At 43.7% G+C, this 18,817-nt stretch overlaps 1 protein-coding gene across 1 annotated transcript in view; it reads left to right on the top strand.

Moving 5' to 3' along the window:
* The window catches only part of GABRB1 (gamma-aminobutyric acid type A receptor subunit beta1), an 890,147-nt gene that overhangs the window by 805,422 nt on the left and 65,908 nt on the right, over nucleotides 1–18,817 (top strand). The window contains exons 6-7 of the mRNA XM_069744511.1: nucleotides 9,381–9,518; nucleotides 9,799–9,951. Coding sequence (XP_069600612.1) covers nucleotides 9,381–9,518; nucleotides 9,799–9,951 — 291 coding nt within the window. The remainder of the gene's footprint in view (nucleotides 1–9,380; nucleotides 9,519–9,798; nucleotides 9,952–18,817) is intronic.

The following is an 18,817-nucleotide window of genomic DNA, read 5'->3' as shown; positions in this document are numbered from 1 at the left end:
TGTAATGTAGGAAATAAGTAATATTGTATAGTACCATACAGGCTTGGACTGGCCCTCAGGAGAACTCGAGAATCCTCCGGTGGGCCCCTGTGCAAGAGTGGACCACTATCTTCTAATATGAGCAGTATTTGACACTATATACTTGAATCACTATGTACTATACACACAAAGGCGGCATCTTATTAATTTAACAATCTAGCCAGTTCATCATTATACAGTCATGACCAAAAGTGTTGGCACCCTTAAAATCGTTGCAGAAAATGAAGTATTTTTCCCAGAAAATGATGGAAATGCCATGAAGGCAATAATTATTTGATCCCTTGCTGATTTTGTAAGTTTACCCACTGACAAAGACATGATGACACTGATGCACCCTAAGCCTGCAAGTGTTGTGAATTCTGACTTTGGGCTCCCTCCGGTGGTTGTAGAGGGTAATGCAGTTGTGCCTGGACTGCAGGATTGGACAGGTGTATCTGCTAATTGCAAAGCTGACTGGGGTATATAGCTTTGCAGGACTCTTTAGTCCCTGCCAATTGTCCATTGTTCCTTTGGAAGTGTTGGTCCTGCCTGGCCTCTCCTGCTTGCTGCCAATTCAGCTAAGTTGTGTTTGCTTCATTTTGTTTTAGACACACTGCTGTGTGTTTATTTTCTGTGCTATCTTGTTTCTATTTTGTTCCTGCTAGACTGTGCCTGATGTTTTTCTCAGTCTAGTTGGATTCGCTGTAGTCGCAGATATACTCTCCACATCTTTAGTTAGGTGGTGGAGTTTTTGTATTTTTCTGCTGTGGATATTTTGTAGTGTTTTATGCTGACCGCATAGTATCCTGTACTTTCCTTTTCTTTCTAGGTAGAAGTGGCCTCCTTTGCTTATCCCTGTTTTCAGTCTGTGTGTGTCGTTTCCTCTCCTACTCACAGTCATTATTTGTGGGGGGCTGTCTATCCTTTGGGGGTCTACTCTGAGGCAAGAGAGTTTTCCTATTTCCATCTTTAGGGATATTTAGTTCTCCGGCTGTGTCGAGGTGTCTAGTCTGGTTAGGCACACCCCACGGCTACTTCTAGTTGCGGTGATAGGATCAGGGTTTGCGGTCAGTATAGTTTCATTGCTAATTTTTCCAGCATGGTTAAACCCTTGACTGATTTGACTAAGAAGGGCGCTGATGTGGCGAATTGGCTCTCTGCGGCTGTCTCTGCCTTTCAAGAACTTAAACGTCGTTTTTCTTCTGCTCCAGTGTTGCGCCAGCCGGATGTTTCTCTTCCTTTTCAGGTTAAGGTTGACGCTTCTGAGATTGGGGCAGGGGCCGTTTTGTCTCAGAGGGATCCTGTTGGTTCCTTGATGAAACCGTGTGCCTTCTTTTCCCGTAAATTTTCGCCTGCGTAACGCAATTATGATGTCGGAAATCGGGAGTTGTTGGCTATGAAGTGGGCGTTTGAGGAGTGGCGACATTGGCTTGAGGGAGCTAAGCACCGTATTGTGGTCTTGACTGACCATAAGAATTTGATTTTCCTCGAGTCTGCCAAACGGTTGAATCCTAGACAGACTCGATGGTCCTTGTTTTTTTCTCGTTTTGATTTTGTGGTCTCGTACCTTCCTGGTTCTAAGAATGCTAAGACTGATGCCCTCTCTAGGAGTTTTTTTGCCTGATTCTCCTGAGGTTTTGGAACCAGTCGGTATTTTGAAGAAAGGGGTGGTCCTTTCTGCCATTTCTCCTGATTTACGACGGGTTCTTCAAAAATTTCAGGCTGACAAACCTGACCGTTGTCCTGTGGGGAAACTGTTTGTTCCTGACAGATGGACTAGTAGAGTGATTTCTGAGGTTCATTGTTCTGTGTTGGCTGGTCATCCTGGTATTTTTGGTACCAGAGACTTGGTTGGTAGGTCTGTCATGATCCCAATGGCAGGGGATCACAAAAATGACAAGCACAGATACAAACAAGCTCTAGGGCGATGGAACCTGAGCTGACCGCGACCCTAAACCTAACACACAAATAAAAGTAGCCGGGGAACGTGCCTACGATGATCCTAGACGTCTCGCTCCAGCCGAAGATCTAACTTCCCCTATCAGAAGAAACACAGACCTCTCTTGCCTCCAGAGAAATACCCCACAGCAAATAGCAGCCCCCCACATATAATGACGGTGAAATGAGAGGAAAGCACATACGTAGTATGAAAACAGTTTCAGCAAAATGAGGCCCGCTAAAGCTAGATAGCAGAGGATACAAAAGTGAACTGCGCGGTCAGCGAAAAACCCTTCAAAAAACCATCCTGAAATTACTTGAACTCATGTGCCAACTCATGGTACATGAAAAGCAATTTCAGCCCACTAGAGCAACCAGCAGCAGAGAATCACATAACTGCAGGCTGGACTAAAAACCAAATTAAGCAAAACACAAAACAGGAAAATCCAAACTTAGCTTGTCCAGAAGGTTCTAGGAGCAGGGAGCAGAGGTAACAAGACACACTGGATACATTGATAACCGGCGAGGAAATGCCAGCAAAGCCAGGTTAAATAGGAAACTCCCATATGCTGATGGAACAGGTGGAACCCAGAAACCCAGGAAAGACAAGTCACCCAGTACCATAAGTAACCACCAGAGGGAGCCCAAAAACAGAACTCACAACATAGGTCCTTTTGGTGGCCTTCTTTATCGCGTGATGTGCGGTCTTTTGTGCAGTCCTGTGGGACTTGTGCACGGGCCAAGCCTTGTTGCTCCCGTGCTCGTGGGTTGCTTTTGCCATTGCCGGTCCCCGAGAGGCCCTGGACACATATTTCTATGGATTTTATTTCCGATCTTCCTGTTTCCCAAAGGATGTCGGTTATCTGGGTTGTCTGTGACCGATTTTCTAAGATGGTTCATTTGGTGCCTTTGCCTAAATTGCCTTCTTCTTCTGATTTGGTTCCGTTGTTTTTTCAGCATGTGGTACGTTTGCATGGTATTCCGGAGAATATTGTGTCCGACAGAGGTTCCCAGTTTGTTTCTAGGTTTTGGCGGGCCTTTTGTGCCAAGCTGGGCATTGATTTGTCTTTTTCTTCTGCATTTCATCCTCAGACAAATGGCCAGACTGAACAAACTAATCAGACCTTGGAGACCTATTTGAGATGCTTTGTGTCTGCTGATCAGGATGATTGGGTGGCTTTTTTGCCATTGGCCAAGTTTGCCCTTAATAATCGGGCTAGTTTGGCTACTTTGGTTTCGTCTTTTTTTTGTAATTTTGGTTTTCAGCCTCGTTTTTCTTCTGGGCAGGTTGAGCCTTCTGACCTTCCTGCTGTGGATTCTGTGGTCGACAGGTTGCAGCAGATTTGGGCTCATGTGGTGGACAATTTGGTGCTGTCTCAGGAGCTAACCGTCGTCGGTGTGTTGGTTCCCGGCTTCGGGTTGGTGATCTGGTTTGGTTATCTTCCCGTCATGTTCCTATGAAGGTTTCTTCCCCTAAGTTTAAGCCTCGATTTATTGGTCCTTATAGGATTTCTGAGATTATTAATCCGGTGTCCTTTCGCCTGGCGCTTCCGGCCTCTTTTGCTATTCATAATGTCTTCCATAGATCTTTGTTGTGGAAATATGTGGAGCCCATTGTTCCCTCTGTTGATCCTCCGGCCCCTGTGTTGGTCGATGGGGAGTTGGAATATGTTGTTGTGAAGATTTTGGATTCTCGTTTTTTGAGGCAGAAGCTTCAGTACCTTGTCAAATGGAAGGGTTATGGCCAGGAGGATAATTCTTGGGTTTCTGCCTCTGATGTCCATGCTGCTGATTTGGTTCGTACCTTTCATCGGGCTCATCCTGATCGGCCTGAGGGCTCTGGTGAGGGTTCGGTGACCCCTCCTCAAGGGGGGGGTACTGTTGTGAATTCTGCTTTTGGGCTCCCTCCGGTGGTTGTAGAGGGTAATGCAGTTGTGCCTGGACTGCAGGATTGGACAGGTGTATCTGCTAATTGCAAAGCTGACTGGGGTATATAGCTTTGCAGGACTCTTTAGTCCCTGCCAGTTGTCCATTGTTCCTTTGGAAGTGTTGGTCCTGCCTGGCCTCTCCTGCTTGCTGCCAATTTAGCTAAGTTAAGTGTTTGCTTCATTTTGTTTTTGACACACTTCTGTGTGTTTATTTTCTGTGCTATCTTGTTTCTATTTTGTTCCTGCTAGACTGTGCCTGATGTTTTTCTCAGTCTAGTTGGATTCGCTGGAGTCGCAGATATACTCTCCACATCTTTAGTTAGGTGGTGGAGTTTTTGTATTTTTCTGCTGTGGATATTGTGTAGTGTTTTATGCTGACCGCATAGTATCCTGTACTTTCCTTTCCTTTCTAGGTAGAAGTGGCCTCCTTTGCTTATCCCTGTTTTCAGTCTGTGTGTGTCTTTTCCTCTCCTACTCACAGTCATTATTTGTGGGGGGCTGTCTATCCTTTGGGGGTCTACTCTGAGGCAAGAGAATTTTCCTATTTCCATCTTTAGGGATATTTAGTTCTCCGGCTGTGTCGAGGTGTTTAGCTCTGGTTAGGCACACCCCACTGCTACTTCTAGTTGCGGTGATAGGATCAGGGTTTGCGGTCAGTATAGTTACCACTGCTCCAGCGAAGGTCATTTCATGCTGCTCCAAGGCCACCTGATCATAACAGCAAGACAGCTTGAATTTCTATGGAAATTGACTGAGGCTGTTTATCCAGCAAACAGTCTATATTGCAACCTTTTATTAATTTTTCTATGTCGTCCATGTCCAAGGAGATTAGCTACAGTGTCATGGGTTGCAAACTTCCTGATTATGTTGTGCACTGTGTAAAAAGGAACATCAAGATCTCTAGAGATGGACTTATAAGCTTGAGTTTTTGATACTTTCAACAATTTTTTTCTTGTCTTGTCTTCTCTGTTCTCCATGCTTAGTTCAGGACACACAGACACACAATGCAAAGACTGAGTCGATTTCTCACCTTTTTCAGGTGAGATTTTCATATTGCTCACAGCAGTTACTCGCTACAGGTGGGTTTAAACGAGCATCACATGCTTGAAACAAAGCTATTTAACTACAATTTTGAAAAGGTGTCAAGAATTTTGTCCTGCCTGTTTTTGGAGTTTTGTGTGAAATTATGGCCAATTTGCCTTTTTTTCTCAATTTTTTTGTGTTGTTCCAATGCACATAAAGGAAATAAACATGTGTATAACAAAATATGTGTAATTGCAATCATTTTCTGTGAGAAATAATTTGTAGATGAGGATAATATCACATTTGCATGTAGTTGAAAAGTAGGACCCTGGAGTTGGTTACTGGTGGGCCTTTGGCAACCCAGTCTGACACTGAGTCCGTACATGACACATTACAATGAAGAAAAAAACAGCAATACAGTGCACAGGGAGAAAACTGTCATTTAGTGTCAGATAGGCGGCAGCTCATAAATATTGAGGGCTCTACTACATGCACACATAAAGTGGGGGAAATAAGTATTTGATCCTTTGCTGATTTTGTAAGTTTTCCCAATGACAAAGACAAGAACAGTCTATAATTTTAACGGTAGGTTCATTTTAACATTGAGAGATAGAACATCAAAATAAAATCCTGAAAATCACATTGAATAAATTATATAAATGTATTTGCATTTTGCTGTCAGAAATAAGCATTTGATTCCTCTGGCAAACAAGACTTAATGCTTGGTGGCAAAACCCTTGTTGGCAAGCACAGCCCAGAGCATTTAGACGTTTCTTGTAGTTGATGATGAGGTTTGCACACATGTCAGGAGGAATTTTGGTCCACTCCTATTTGCAGATCATCTCTAAATCATTAAGACTTCATCATCAACTCCCTCCATACGTTTTCTGTGGGATTAAGGTCTGGAGACTGGCTAGGCCACTCCGAGACCTTAATGTGCTTCTTCTTGAGCCACTCCTTTGTTGCTTTGGCTGTATGTTTTTGGGTTATTATCATGCTAGAAGACCAAGCCACGACACATTTTTAATGTTCTGGTGGAGGGAAGGAGGTTGTCACACAGAATTTTACAGTACATGGCTCCATCAATTCTCCCATTGATGTGGTAAAGTAGTCCTGTGCCCTTAGCAGAGAAACACCCCCAAAACATATTATTTCCACCTCCATGCTTGACAGTGGGGACGGTGTTCTTTGGGTCTTAAGCAGCATTTCTCTTCCTTCAAACATGGCGAGTTGAGTTAATGCCACAACCCTCAATTTTTGTCTCATCTGACCTCAGCACCTTCTCCCAATCACTCACAGAATCATCCAGGTGTTCATTGGCAAACTTCAGACAGGCCTGCACATGTGCCTTCTTGAGCAGGGGGACCTTGTGGGCACTGCAGGATTTTAAACCTTTACGGCGTAATGTGTTACCAATGGTTTTCTTGGTGACTGTGGTCCCAGTTGCTTTGAGATCATTAAAAATTTCCACCCGTGTAGTTTTAGGCTGATCTATCACCTTCCTCATGATCAAGGGTAGCCCACGCGGTGATATTTTGCATGGTGTCCCAGAACGATGTCGATTGACAGTCATTTTGTATTTCTTTCATTTTCTTACTATTCCACCAACAGTTGTCTCCTTCTTACCCATCATCTTACTTATGGTTTTGTAGCCCTGCTTTTGAACGCAGGTGATTCCGCATGTGTTCCTTGAATCGTGCAGAATCACCACGTCCAATCCATTCTATGGGTGAGATTTATCTTCCGGAGCCTCGCGTCTCTGCAAGATAAATTGACATGCTGAAGTATGGAAAGACCATGTCCGTCACCACAGGTAAACCGCGGGTGTTGGTGCACGCATAGTGGACATGGGACTCGCATCGTTTATTGACCTTATTGGGCATGTGGTTCACAGAAAATTGAAAAAAATTATATCTTTACATCTGCAATCCAATGTCTTATTCCAGAGAAATCCACATTTTTCTTAATATGTAAATTAGCTGGCTTTTGTCAGTATTTCTCTATGGAAGAGGAAGAACCCATTTAAAGGGATAATGCCATCTTGCATATTCATTTCATATTTTGAGATACAGTAAATCTTAGTCCCTCTAGTGAGACCTGCATCTATCATATATGTATAGCATATCCTGTAGCTATAGCATAATAAATATGTTGACTACCATAATAAATATGTTGGATGGGACAATTTGTTTCAATGGTGTATTATTTTATACAAGAATGATACAAGTTGTATTGAATGAAGGTTAGTAAGTAATGAAGGACATCTCTGGACCATGAAATGTTTGTTAATATTTTGGTCACCAAAGCTGTTCTATTAGTCACTGTACTTTTTATAAGGATTCATGTTAAGTATATATAAGATATATGGAGCACCCACTAGGGCCATGGGATACCCTGGTCGGGGCCGACGGTACTTAAAGGGGTGATCACTGTGGCAGTGGTCCCGTCCGTGGCCCTGGGAGTCCAGTTAAATGAGATGAATGGAAGTGGAAATAAAGTCTAATGTAGTAATGTTTGTGATGTCACCAGTGGTTCTCAGCCAGGGAAGGCCGACGCTGCTTAAAGGGATCCATTGGGGCCGATGGTAATGCAGTTTAGATGATGTTGCTCCCCACAGGCGGAGCGGAGGCCCCAGGGCTACCAGGACAGTCTATGAAGGGTTGTAGATGTTGGGTGCAGGAAATAATTGAAGGACACAGGATTTGCAGTCTCTTTACCTTTTACTGGTAAAATTGTAGTCCAGGGCACAGGTTACAGGTGATCTTTGAAATCCGGGCAGCCTGGAAGTGGTTTGGAATCCCTCTAGCCAGGTGGGGTTAGAAGCCTCCTTTTTACGCTGAATTCTCAATTCTTGATGCTTGTAGTTCTCCTCAAGTTCCTCTCTCAATCTGTCCCTCAGGTGGAACACTACCCGCATGGCAGGCAGCTCGAGCCTTTTTACAGGTGTCCTTTTCTCATGGTGACTCCGGGCTCTAATCTGCTGCGGTGCCTTTGGGTGTTAGATGGGCCAGGAGACCTGCAATCTCCTGTCCTCTGGTTTCTGCTGTGGGGCATACAGTTCCCACACAACCTCCGGTGTCCGATTTCCTGCGCTCAGTCCTGGGGGTGAGCTCAATCGCAGCTCCACTCCCAGGCTCCTCTCCTTTCATGCTTCCTTTCCCTTTACTGTCTCACACAGACTGACTTAACTCCTCCTCCAGACCAGAACTTATAGAGAGCTACCCTGAAACCGAGTTTAGAGCTCCCCTTCTGGCCTGGAGTCAAGAAAGTGTTGCATGCTTGTGTTGCCTGCTAAGAGGATTCCTTCTCGTTTTCAGGCATGGCATCACCATCCCCGGGAGGCAGGCAATACCACTGTGGCATCCGGATTCCTGGGGTGCTATATATATATATATATATATATATATATATATATATATATATATATATATATATATATATATAAAAATATATATATATATATATATATATATATAAAAATATATATATATATATATATATATATATATATATATATATATATAAATATATATATATACACATACTTAACTTACATGCTGAGCCTGGTCACATGACCTCCTCCTAGTCTATACCTAGTATATACCTTGAAGGCACCTAGAAGAGGGTAGGGTTCCTGTCATAGAGTGCCCTAAACAGTAAGAGGGTAGTAGCGCTGCTAGTTTTGATTGCATTGATACTAACATAATCCAATCAGCTAAAAAACGAGCGCTTTCCACAAATCAAGGCTGATCAGCAGCAAGGATAAATGAACCTGGGCAAGGATACAACTTACTTTCTTTATAATGAACCAATTGAAATTATAAAACTTTTCATCAAGAAGTCATAGTTCAAGTAAATTTAGGCCAACAGCAATCTATCTTAAGTAGAGTCCCATACAATCTGGAGCAATTTCAATAAAGGAAAAAATTACGAAAGGGACCTTCTGCTACCATTGAGCTGGATGTTATCAGCAGTTAGACCAGGCTGTCCGCAAATCTAATTGTTCCACGCAATGCAGCAAACCCTAGTTTAAGCAGAACGAACTGACTGCCTGTATCAACAAATAAACAGTCAAGCAACAGAAGGCATTTATTTATTTTTGTGGCTCCAAGTGCGCAAATGGTATGTTCTGCTAGACCCAAAGGAAGGTATGAGGCAGAGAGGACAGAGAAATGCAAGATGACCATCTGTGCCTCCAGTGTTACAGATTGCCATCCACAGCTTGCAGGGCACTTCTGTCTCCCTCAACCTGGTAGTGCAAAATGTCATCATACATCACCACACATGACAGAAACCACTCGAGCACAATGCAAACATTTCTGAGCCGCATCTATTTGTATTCTATGTACCTTGTTTATTCGGCAATTACATCCTCTAATTTTAACAATGAATATATAAAGCTGAGGATTGTATATATTAGTAACATTATTATTTTATGAATACTTATAACTTTATATTTCTTTTCTTTTACAGATGGTTATACAACAGACGACATAGAGTTCTACTGGAATGGAGGAGATAAAGCAATCACAGGGGTGGAAAAGATTGAGCTGCCTCAATTTTCAATTGTTGATTACAAGATGGTGTCAAAGAAAGTTGTGTTCTCCACTGGTAAGATTTCACCACGTTGGAAGTAATATTGGGGTAGGCCAAGTCCCACCTATGTGTTACATGGGTGTAACCATAGTGGCAGCAGCCGGAGGTTGAGGAAACCAACATTAGATGTGTTCATTTCTGTAGAGGAAGACTATACAGTACCTACCATAGTACCTACAATGTGGGTCCTTCGTCTCGCAGAAGACCTGCTATATGGCAATACTGTGCATCCTTTGCTGTTTTGGGGGATGTAATAATTCTGGCTGCACCCTTGATGTCTTGTTATTATTTTCAGGTTCTTATCCTAGATTGTCATTGAGTTTTCGTCTTAAAAGAAACATTGGCTACTTCATTCTGCAGACATACATGCCTTCTACACTGATTACTATTCTTTCCTGGGTATCTTTCTGGATCAACTATGATGCATCAGCTGCAAGAGTCGCTTTAGGTAATTTTCTATGCATTAAAAATGAAGCACAGATGGTGATATATAAAAACTAATATGTATGCGCACATATTGAGGATACCATAATTTAGCATAGATATACACCATAGAGAGGAGTCTCATTTCTTTAGGCACAATACAACTCTAATGTGGTAAAGACAACAGGTGCGAAGTGAAATTGTCATTTAATGTGGTATATTCACTTACAGTCTTGAATATTATCTTGCAAAGAAAATGTTTTAGTTTCTGACTGAACAAGGGCGCCATACACATTAGATTAATGTCAGCCAAAACTGTGATTGTGGCAAGACCAGATGACTAATATTTACAGTGATGTTCCAACTTTGCCCTAAGTTGTTGAGAAAAGGAAGGATAATTTGAGCTGTTGGGTTGGAACATGCCACATCCTCATGTTCTTAGCGTAGATGAGCAGTCACTAGAAGTGACTGACAAGCATGCACGTGTATGGGAAATTGGAAGGAATAGCTTTTGGCTAGAAAGCGCGCTATATATCATTTGCCAATGACAGGCTAAAATCTCATCTTATAAAATCAACGAAACTTTTGACAAAGTTTAGTTTGAAAAAGGGATTCCTGATGTAACCGGTAAAATTCTCATCACATCCTTGGTTCGTTGTATTTACTATGATAAAAAAAATTCTGGATAAGGCCACTCCATTCTGTTATGCATCACCACTGCTCAGACACAGCTTGTGGGCATTTATTAATCCAGTGCCAAGTGTAGGGCTCCAAGCAAACAAAGCCATTTTTTAGTTGACAAAAGTGGAATCCTGCAGGACTGCCACCACAAATTAAAAAATCTATTATTTTAATATTTTTTGTGTAAATCCATTAAAAAAGTGTTACATGCATATTCATCTTATGCATTTTGAGTCCCTTCAACCCTTAGGCTGGGTTCACATTGCGTCTTTGGCGTCCGTTAGACAGACTATGTTATACCGTGGCGTAACGCAGTGTAATGCAGTCCGTTAACACCGCCATTAAGTCCTATGGTGGACACATCACTAGCGCACGCCCACAATGGGTGTGCGCTAGAGCGATGTGCCGTCATTGAGTGACGGACCCTGGGACGCGGGCTGCAGCATTTCCGGGTCCGTCACTGCTAGCGCAGATAGAGCATCTGCTAGCTCTATCTGCGCTAGCGAGCTGACATATCGGCACTTGCGTTAACAGCAGCCCGCTAACGCGTGAGTTTATCGGGCTGCTGTTAACGCAATGTGAACCCAGCCATAGGCCACATTCAAACATTTGTTCAGTATTTAACAACAGTATTTGTAAGCCAAAACCAGGAGTGGTTGAAAAATGCAGAAGTGGTGACGTGTTTCTATTATACTTTTACTCTGACTGTTGTACACCTGATTTTAGCTTACAAATACTGAACGTGTGAACGTGGTCTTACTCATACTCATATCCATGAGTAAGAGTCTGAGGCCGGAGCCACACTATAGTATAATATGGACGAGTGCTATGCTATGCTATAAAACATAGCATAGCACTCGGACCAATGTAAATTTTGGGGGCAGCTCCCATCATTGTATTTTTTCCCGGCCGTATTATACGTGTGAGTGAAATCGCAGCATGCTGCTATTTGCACCATATATCAGCCGAGACTCGACAATGAAAGTCTGTGGGTGCGAGAAAAACTTTCACACCACACGGACCATCAGTGTGACCTGCAAGAAATACGCACCGGTGTCCTTTAGAAAACCCGGCAATTCAGTGCAGTGTAATGTAAAATCACACTGACAGGTTAAAATATAATAGATAGAATAGATATATACACATAGTAAAGGTGTGTATGTATATATATATATATATATATATATATATATATATATATATATATGTGTGTCACTGACAGGATATGAGACATGGTTTACATACAGTAAACTATTGCATATCCGTTAGATTTTTATATGTCCCTCAGTAATAATGTTAGTAGTGTGTGTGTGTGTGTGTGTGTAAAATTTTGGAGCTGTAAGTGCTAAATTAAAGGATTAATTCACGGAAAAAACTGTTGTGGGCTCCCGCACAGTTTTCTTCACCAGAGAGGGAAAGCCAGTGAGTGAGGGCAGATATTAATAGCCTTGAGAGGGACCATGGTTATTGGCCCCCCTGGCTAAAAATATCTGCCCCAGCCACCCCAGAAGAGGCGCATCTGTAAGATGCGCCTATTCCGGCACTTAGCCTCTCTCTTCCCATTGCCCTGTAGAGGTGGCATATGGAGTAATAAAGGGTTAATGTCACCTTGCTATTCTAAGGTGACATTAAGCCTGGTTAATAATGGAGAGTTGTCAATAAGACACCTATCCATTATTAAACCAATAGTATGAAAGGGTTAAAGAAATACACACACATTAAGAATAAAGTCTTTTAATGAAATAATTAAACACACAGGTTTTCCATCTTTATTACACTCTGAATCAAAGCGTAGCCCTCATTCTCCTGTAAAAATTCCAATGAAAAAAAGCAACAATATCCCATACCTAACCACCTTACAGTCAAGTCCCACGCTGCAATCCATCTTAAGGTGTTAAATAGTTTACAACCAGGAGCGGTGCTAATGCTACTGCCCTGACTGTAAACCACTGTGTAATAAATTAAAAGCTGCCAGCGCAGCCTCCCTGCCTGACTGGACATGAAATCATTAGCGTGGGAAAGTTTCTGAACATTTTCCCACGCTGTCAAGTTCACCGCGGGTCAGGCTTCAACTGATGTCACTGAGGCTGCGCAGACTCCCTGCTTGAGCCCCGGTGAACTTGACAGCATGGGAAAATATTCAGAAACTTTCCCATGCTACAGAGTTCATGTCCGGTCAGGCCGGGATATAGATAAGAAGAACCCGGCACTCATCTTAAGTTTATGATGCATATTTCTATCGACTACGTCAGTACATAACTGATGAGGGTCCCTGTGGGAATATAGCTCATCAGGGATCTCTGCTTTGGCCCAAGCAGGTGGCTATGGAGTCACAACGAACAATAGCAGGCTAGCGAGTTCCACACAGGTATGTGTCAGGTGTATTTATTGTACACATTTGCCGTACAATGTTACACGTGCCAAACATGAAATAAAATGTCTAAGGCCGTCTGGCCACTAACTAACAACAAGATACTAACTGCAAAATAAACCTACACAACAAGAAAGAAGTTTGTGCAACCTTACTGTGTCAGCTCCCAGACCAGCAGATGAGAGACTGAGATCCCAGCAGTTCCTTGATTATATCAGCTGAAGCAAAAGCTGGATCGTATGTGTGGAAGGAAAGCACCAGAGCTTTCAAGCTGATCACTAAAGAAACCAAGACCGGATTACAGAGAAATAAACAGCTTCACAATCAATACCGTGATACATATGAAATGAAACGGAGAGAAACATATCTGTTTTCTAGTACTTCTCCCCTTGGCATCTCACATACCCCCTTCCTTTGTTCGAGCCTGTAGGGTCGGACACGATGAGTCACTAAGCAGTGTGTTCTGGATAACGCATCTGCATTCCCGTGCGCTGCGCCTGCCATGTGCTCAACGGAAAAGTTAAAAGGTTGTAATGCCAAGAACCAGCGTGTCACCCTCGTATTGCCCTCTTTTGCGCGGGACATCCATGTTAGGGGTGAATGGTCCATTACTAGCCTAAATTGGCGACCTAGTAAATAATAGCGTAAGGTGAATAGGGCCCATTTCACAGCCAGGGCTTCGCGCTCAACCACGCTATAATTCTTTTCTGCCCTGGTAAGCTTCCTACTCAGATAGCTTACTGGGTGTTCCTCGCCATTCACTTCCTGTGACAACACTGCACCGAGGCCGACACCAGAGGTGTCCGTTTGGACAATAAACTCCCGTTTAAAGTCAGGGGCAACCAACACTGGTTGGTCACAGAGGACCGTTTTCAAATACTGAAAGGCCTTCTCTGCTTCTGCGTTCCACTTTATTGTGATAGATTTTGAGCCCTTGGTAAGCTCTGTGAGAGGGGCCGCGATGGTGGCAAAATTTTTAATGAAGCGCCTATAATAGCCAACGATCCCTAAAAAGGCTCCGACCTGTTTCTTGTTGACCGGTCGTGGCCAATTCTGAATAGCGTCCACTTTATTGGTCTGTGGCTTTACGACTCCTCGCCCTATGCTATATCCCAGATAGCGAGCCTCTTCCAATCCCAAGGTACGTTTCTTAGGATTGGCAGTTAACCCAGCAGTTTTTATCGAGTCTAAGACGGCTTGTACTTTTGACAAATGTGTGTCCCAGTCATCACTAAAGACAATGATATCGTCCAAGTATGCGGACGCATACCGGACGTGGGGTTTAAGGACAATATCTATTAGACGTTGGAAGGTGGCTGCAGCACCATGCAACCCAAATGGCATATCACCATACTGGAACAGTCCCTGGGGCGTTACAAAGGCTTTTTCCTCTTTGGCTGAATCCGTGAGGGGAATCTGCCAATAACCTTTTCTTAAGTCGATAGTAGATATGTACCTGGCCGAACCCAGTCTCTCTATAAGTTCATTAACTCTCGGCATCGGGTAGGCATCGAATTTTGATACCTCATTTAATTTCCGAAAATCATTACAAAACCTAATAGTCCCATCGGGTTTGGGCACTAGCACGATTGGGCTAGCCCAATCACTCCGGGACTCTTCAATGACTCCAAGTTCTAACATTTTCTCGACTTCCTGGGCAATGGCTTGTCTCCGAGCCTCCGAAATTCGATATGGTTTTAGTCGTACACGGACCTGTGGATCAGTAACAATGTCGTGCTTAATTAAGTGAGTACGACCAGGAAGCTCTGAAAAAACCTCTGCGTTTTTCTGTATAAATTCCTTAGTCTCTCGTTTCTGACTTTCGGATAGTGTCTCTGCAATACCCACCTCTGGCAATGCTACCTGGGGGTCATTTACCACAGATGGGGGTGCCCTACTAGGTCCATCATTAAGGGTGGCTTTTGTCATTAGACTCTCCCTATCCCGCCAGGCCTTAAGCAAGTTTATGTGGTAGATTTGTTCGGTTTTCCTCTTGTCTGGTTGATATATCTTATAATTCACTTCACCTATTCTCTCCAACACCTCGTATGGGCCCTGCCACTTCGCAAGAAATTTATTTTCTACAGTGGGTACTAATACTAACACCCTGTCTCTGGGTTGAAAGACTCGTGTTTTAGCCGCTCGGTTATATACCGTGCTTTGGGCCTGTTGCGCACGTTCTAAACATTCTTTAACTATTGGCATGACCGCCTCAATTCTATCTTGCATAAGCATTACGTGTTCAATTACACTGCGATAAGGAGTCACCTCTTGTTCCCAAGTCTCTTTAGCAATATCTAACAGGCCTCTAGGACATCGCCCGTAAACTAACTCAAAAGGCGAAAAGCCTGTGGAGGATTGGGGTACTTCCCGTATAGCGAACAGGAGATATGGTAGGAGAGCATCCCAATCCCTCCCATCCTTATCTACCACCCTTTTCAACATTCCCTTCAGGGTTTTATTAAATCGCTCCACCAACCCGTCAGTCTGAGGGTGATATACTGAAGTACGCAAGTGGGAGATTTTTAGTAGCTTACACAAGTCCTTAAGTATTCGAGACATAAAGGGGGTTCCCTAATCTGTTAGGATTTCTTTCGGAATGCCGATGCGAGAAAACATATTAACAAGCTCCTTTGAAATTGCTTTCGCATTGGCATTCCGCAGAGGCACTGCTTCAGGGTAACGAGTGGCATAATCTAGTACTACCAAAATGTACTGATGTTCCCTGGCAGATTTAACTAATGGACCCACTATATCCATTGCTATCCTCTCGAAGGGCACCTCTATTATTGGTAAGGGCACAAGGGGGCTTCTAAAATGTGACATAGGTGTGGTCAATTGACACGTAGGACAGGACTGACAATACCGGGTCACGTCCCCCCCTAGACCCGGCCAAAAGAAACGCTGCAGAATACGGTGTTTTGTTTTTTCTCCGGCCAGGTGTCCCCCCAAGGGATGTTTATGTGCCAGTTCCAAAACTACCTGGCGAAAGGACTTGGGCACCACTAGTTGCTCTACCGCCACCCCCCGCACTTTGTCTATAGCACTTTGTCTATATGATACAGCATACCCTGTTGCACAGCTAGGTGTGGGAACTCATTTTGAGCCCCTGGGTACAATGGTCTTCCCTCAGAGACCTTTACATTTTCCCATGCCCTTGCCAGAGTAGGGTCCTGGTGTTGAGCGGTCCCGAACTTACCACGGGCCACCTCAAGACCTGGCATTTCTATAGCCTCCTCTACTTCACTTGCGTCGCCTGCATATACAGCCAGAGGTGAGTCTACAGATTCTGGAGTTACCTCTGAGATGGACTCCCCCCCCTCTTGCTGCAATAGCTCAGGGGTTAGCCCCACGGAACCCTCCTCAACTAGAGTGCTCATGCCATTTTTAAGGTTCCACAAGTCCCAAAATAAGGGAAAGTCTCTCCCCAATATTACATCATGTCCCATAGACTTTAGGACTGCCGCTTGATGTCTTTTGGTTCCTACTGGCGTGGCAAGGGTGACCCAGGCAGTGGGGTAGTTTTTTATATCGCCATGGATGCAACTAATGCCCAGGGTTGAGTTCGTTAGGGCTCTAGGGTCCACCAAACTGGCATGTACCAGAGTTACTTGACTGCCGGAATCCAAGACGGCATTCACACTATGGCCGTCGACCTCGAGGCAACACACGTGTCGTTCATTTCCTGTGAGGACCTCTGCAACACAGACTGACTGTACATATAACGAAAGGCGTCTCATAGCGTTACAGTCCATTGGCTCTGTAGTCATTGGGCAGTTAGCTGCTACATGGCCAAGCCCGCGACATCGCCAACATTGTATAGGTCCTTGCTTCCTCGCCGGAGACGCCTGATAGGGTCTGCTGAATTGCTGTGAGACTGTACTGCCTCCATAGTTCTTTGTGGGTCTGCTACCCTTTATTGCAACGTTCTCTTCTTTTGAAGATGAAGTAGGTCTCGCAGTATTTTCTGGCGATTTCTTGGGAGCCCAGCGAGGTGATAACGTCCCTTGGAGTAGGCTTTCGGAAGCATTGTAGCGTTCGACCATATTCACCAACTGGTCGGCTGTATATGGGTCACCTTGTCCAACCCACCTCTGTAACTTAGGGGGCAAGGACCGCAGGTACTTGTCTAGAACAACATGTTCCACCATCTCTGCAGATGTCAAAATCTCTGGTTGCAGCCATTTTTTTACTAGATGGATAAGATCATGCATTTGTGAGCGGGCTGGCTGATCTTCCACAAAAGTCCATAAATGTACCCTCTGTGCTCATACATATGTGTTTACTCCCAGCCTTGCCAGGATTTCGCTTTTTAATTTGGTATAGTCCATAGCATCCACTCCACTTAAATCGTAATAGGCCTTTTGTGGATCTCCACTCAGAAATGGCGCAACCACTTCAGCCCACGTGTCCACCGGTAAATGCTCACGTTCTGCAATACGTTCAAATACGGTGAGATACGCTTCTACATCATCGTCAGCAGTCATTTTAAGCAGGGTTTTTTGTACGGCTTTCCGTGCACCAGCAACACTTTGTGCATGATGCCTCTCATCTCGGGGCTGCCGAATCAAAGCCTGCTTTATTGCATTCAACTGCTCTTGCTGAATCTGGTTTTGCTGGTCCAGGGCTTGCTGGAAGTAAGTATTGGTCTGCTGTTGTTGCACATTTGCCTGCAATAACTGTTTCACTAGTTCCTCCATATTACTGGACTCTTGGCTCTTCAAAAGCACATGAGCTTTCAGCCAGGACATACACAGAGCACTTTATCTGCATTCTCAAAACCATTTGTGGGAATATAGCTCATCAGGGATCTCTGCTTTGGCCCAAGCAGGTGGCTATGCAGTCACAACGAACAATAGCAGGCTAGCGAGTTCCACACAGGTATGTGTCAGGTGTATTTATTGTACACATTTGCCGTACAATGTTACACGTGCCAAACATGAAATAAAATGTCTAAGGCCGTCTGGCCACTAACTAACAACAAGATACTAACTGCAAAATAAACCTACACAACAAGAAAGAAGTTTGTGCAACCTTACTGTGTCAGCTCCCAGACCAGCAGATGAGAGACTGAGATCCCAGCAGTTCCTTGATTATATCAGCTGAAGCAAAAGCTGGATCGTATGTGTGGAAGGGAAGCACCAGAGCTTTCAGGCTGATCACTAAAGAAACCAGGACCGGATTACAGAGAAATAAGCAGCTTCACAATCAATACCGTGATACATATGAAATGAAACGGGGAGAAACATATCTGTTTTCTAGTACTTCTCCCCTTGGCACCTCACAGTCCCTTTTGACTGAAACGTTTTATTGGTACTACGAATAAATTAAGTGCATCATATACTTAAGTTGAGTGCCAGGTTCTTCTTATCTATATGTACGGCGTGGAATCCTACCTGTGCACCCCCTTTCAGTAGTGCTAACGTCTTGTCTTGTCAAAGTTACGCAGGGAGGCTGCGCAGGCAGCTTTTCATTCATTACACAGTGGTTTATTTACAGTCGGGGCGGTAGCATTAGCACCAATCCCGGTTGTAAACTAACCCCTTGAGATGGATTACAGCGTGGGACTTGACTGTACGGCAGAGAGGTATGGGATATTGTTGCTTTTTTATTTTGTATTTTTTACAGGAGAACGAGGGCTTTGCTTAGATTGAGAGTGTAATAACGATGGAAAACCTGTGTGTTTAATTATTTCATTAAAAGGCTTTATTCTTAACGTGTGTATTTTTTTTAACTCTTTCATATTATTGGATTAATAATGGAGAGGTGTCTTATTGACCTCTCCATTATTAACCAGGCTTAATGTCACCTTACAATAGTAAGTTGACATTAACCCATT

The sequence above is a fragment of the Ranitomeya imitator genome, chromosome 1 (assembly GCF_032444005.1).
Source record: "Ranitomeya imitator isolate aRanImi1 chromosome 1, aRanImi1.pri, whole genome shotgun sequence".
In the NCBI taxonomy this organism is placed as follows: domain Eukaryota; kingdom Metazoa; phylum Chordata; class Amphibia; order Anura; family Dendrobatidae; genus Ranitomeya; species Ranitomeya imitator.
The sequence above is the reverse complement of the archived record's forward strand: the minus strand, read 5'-3'. Positions and strand labels throughout refer to the sequence as shown.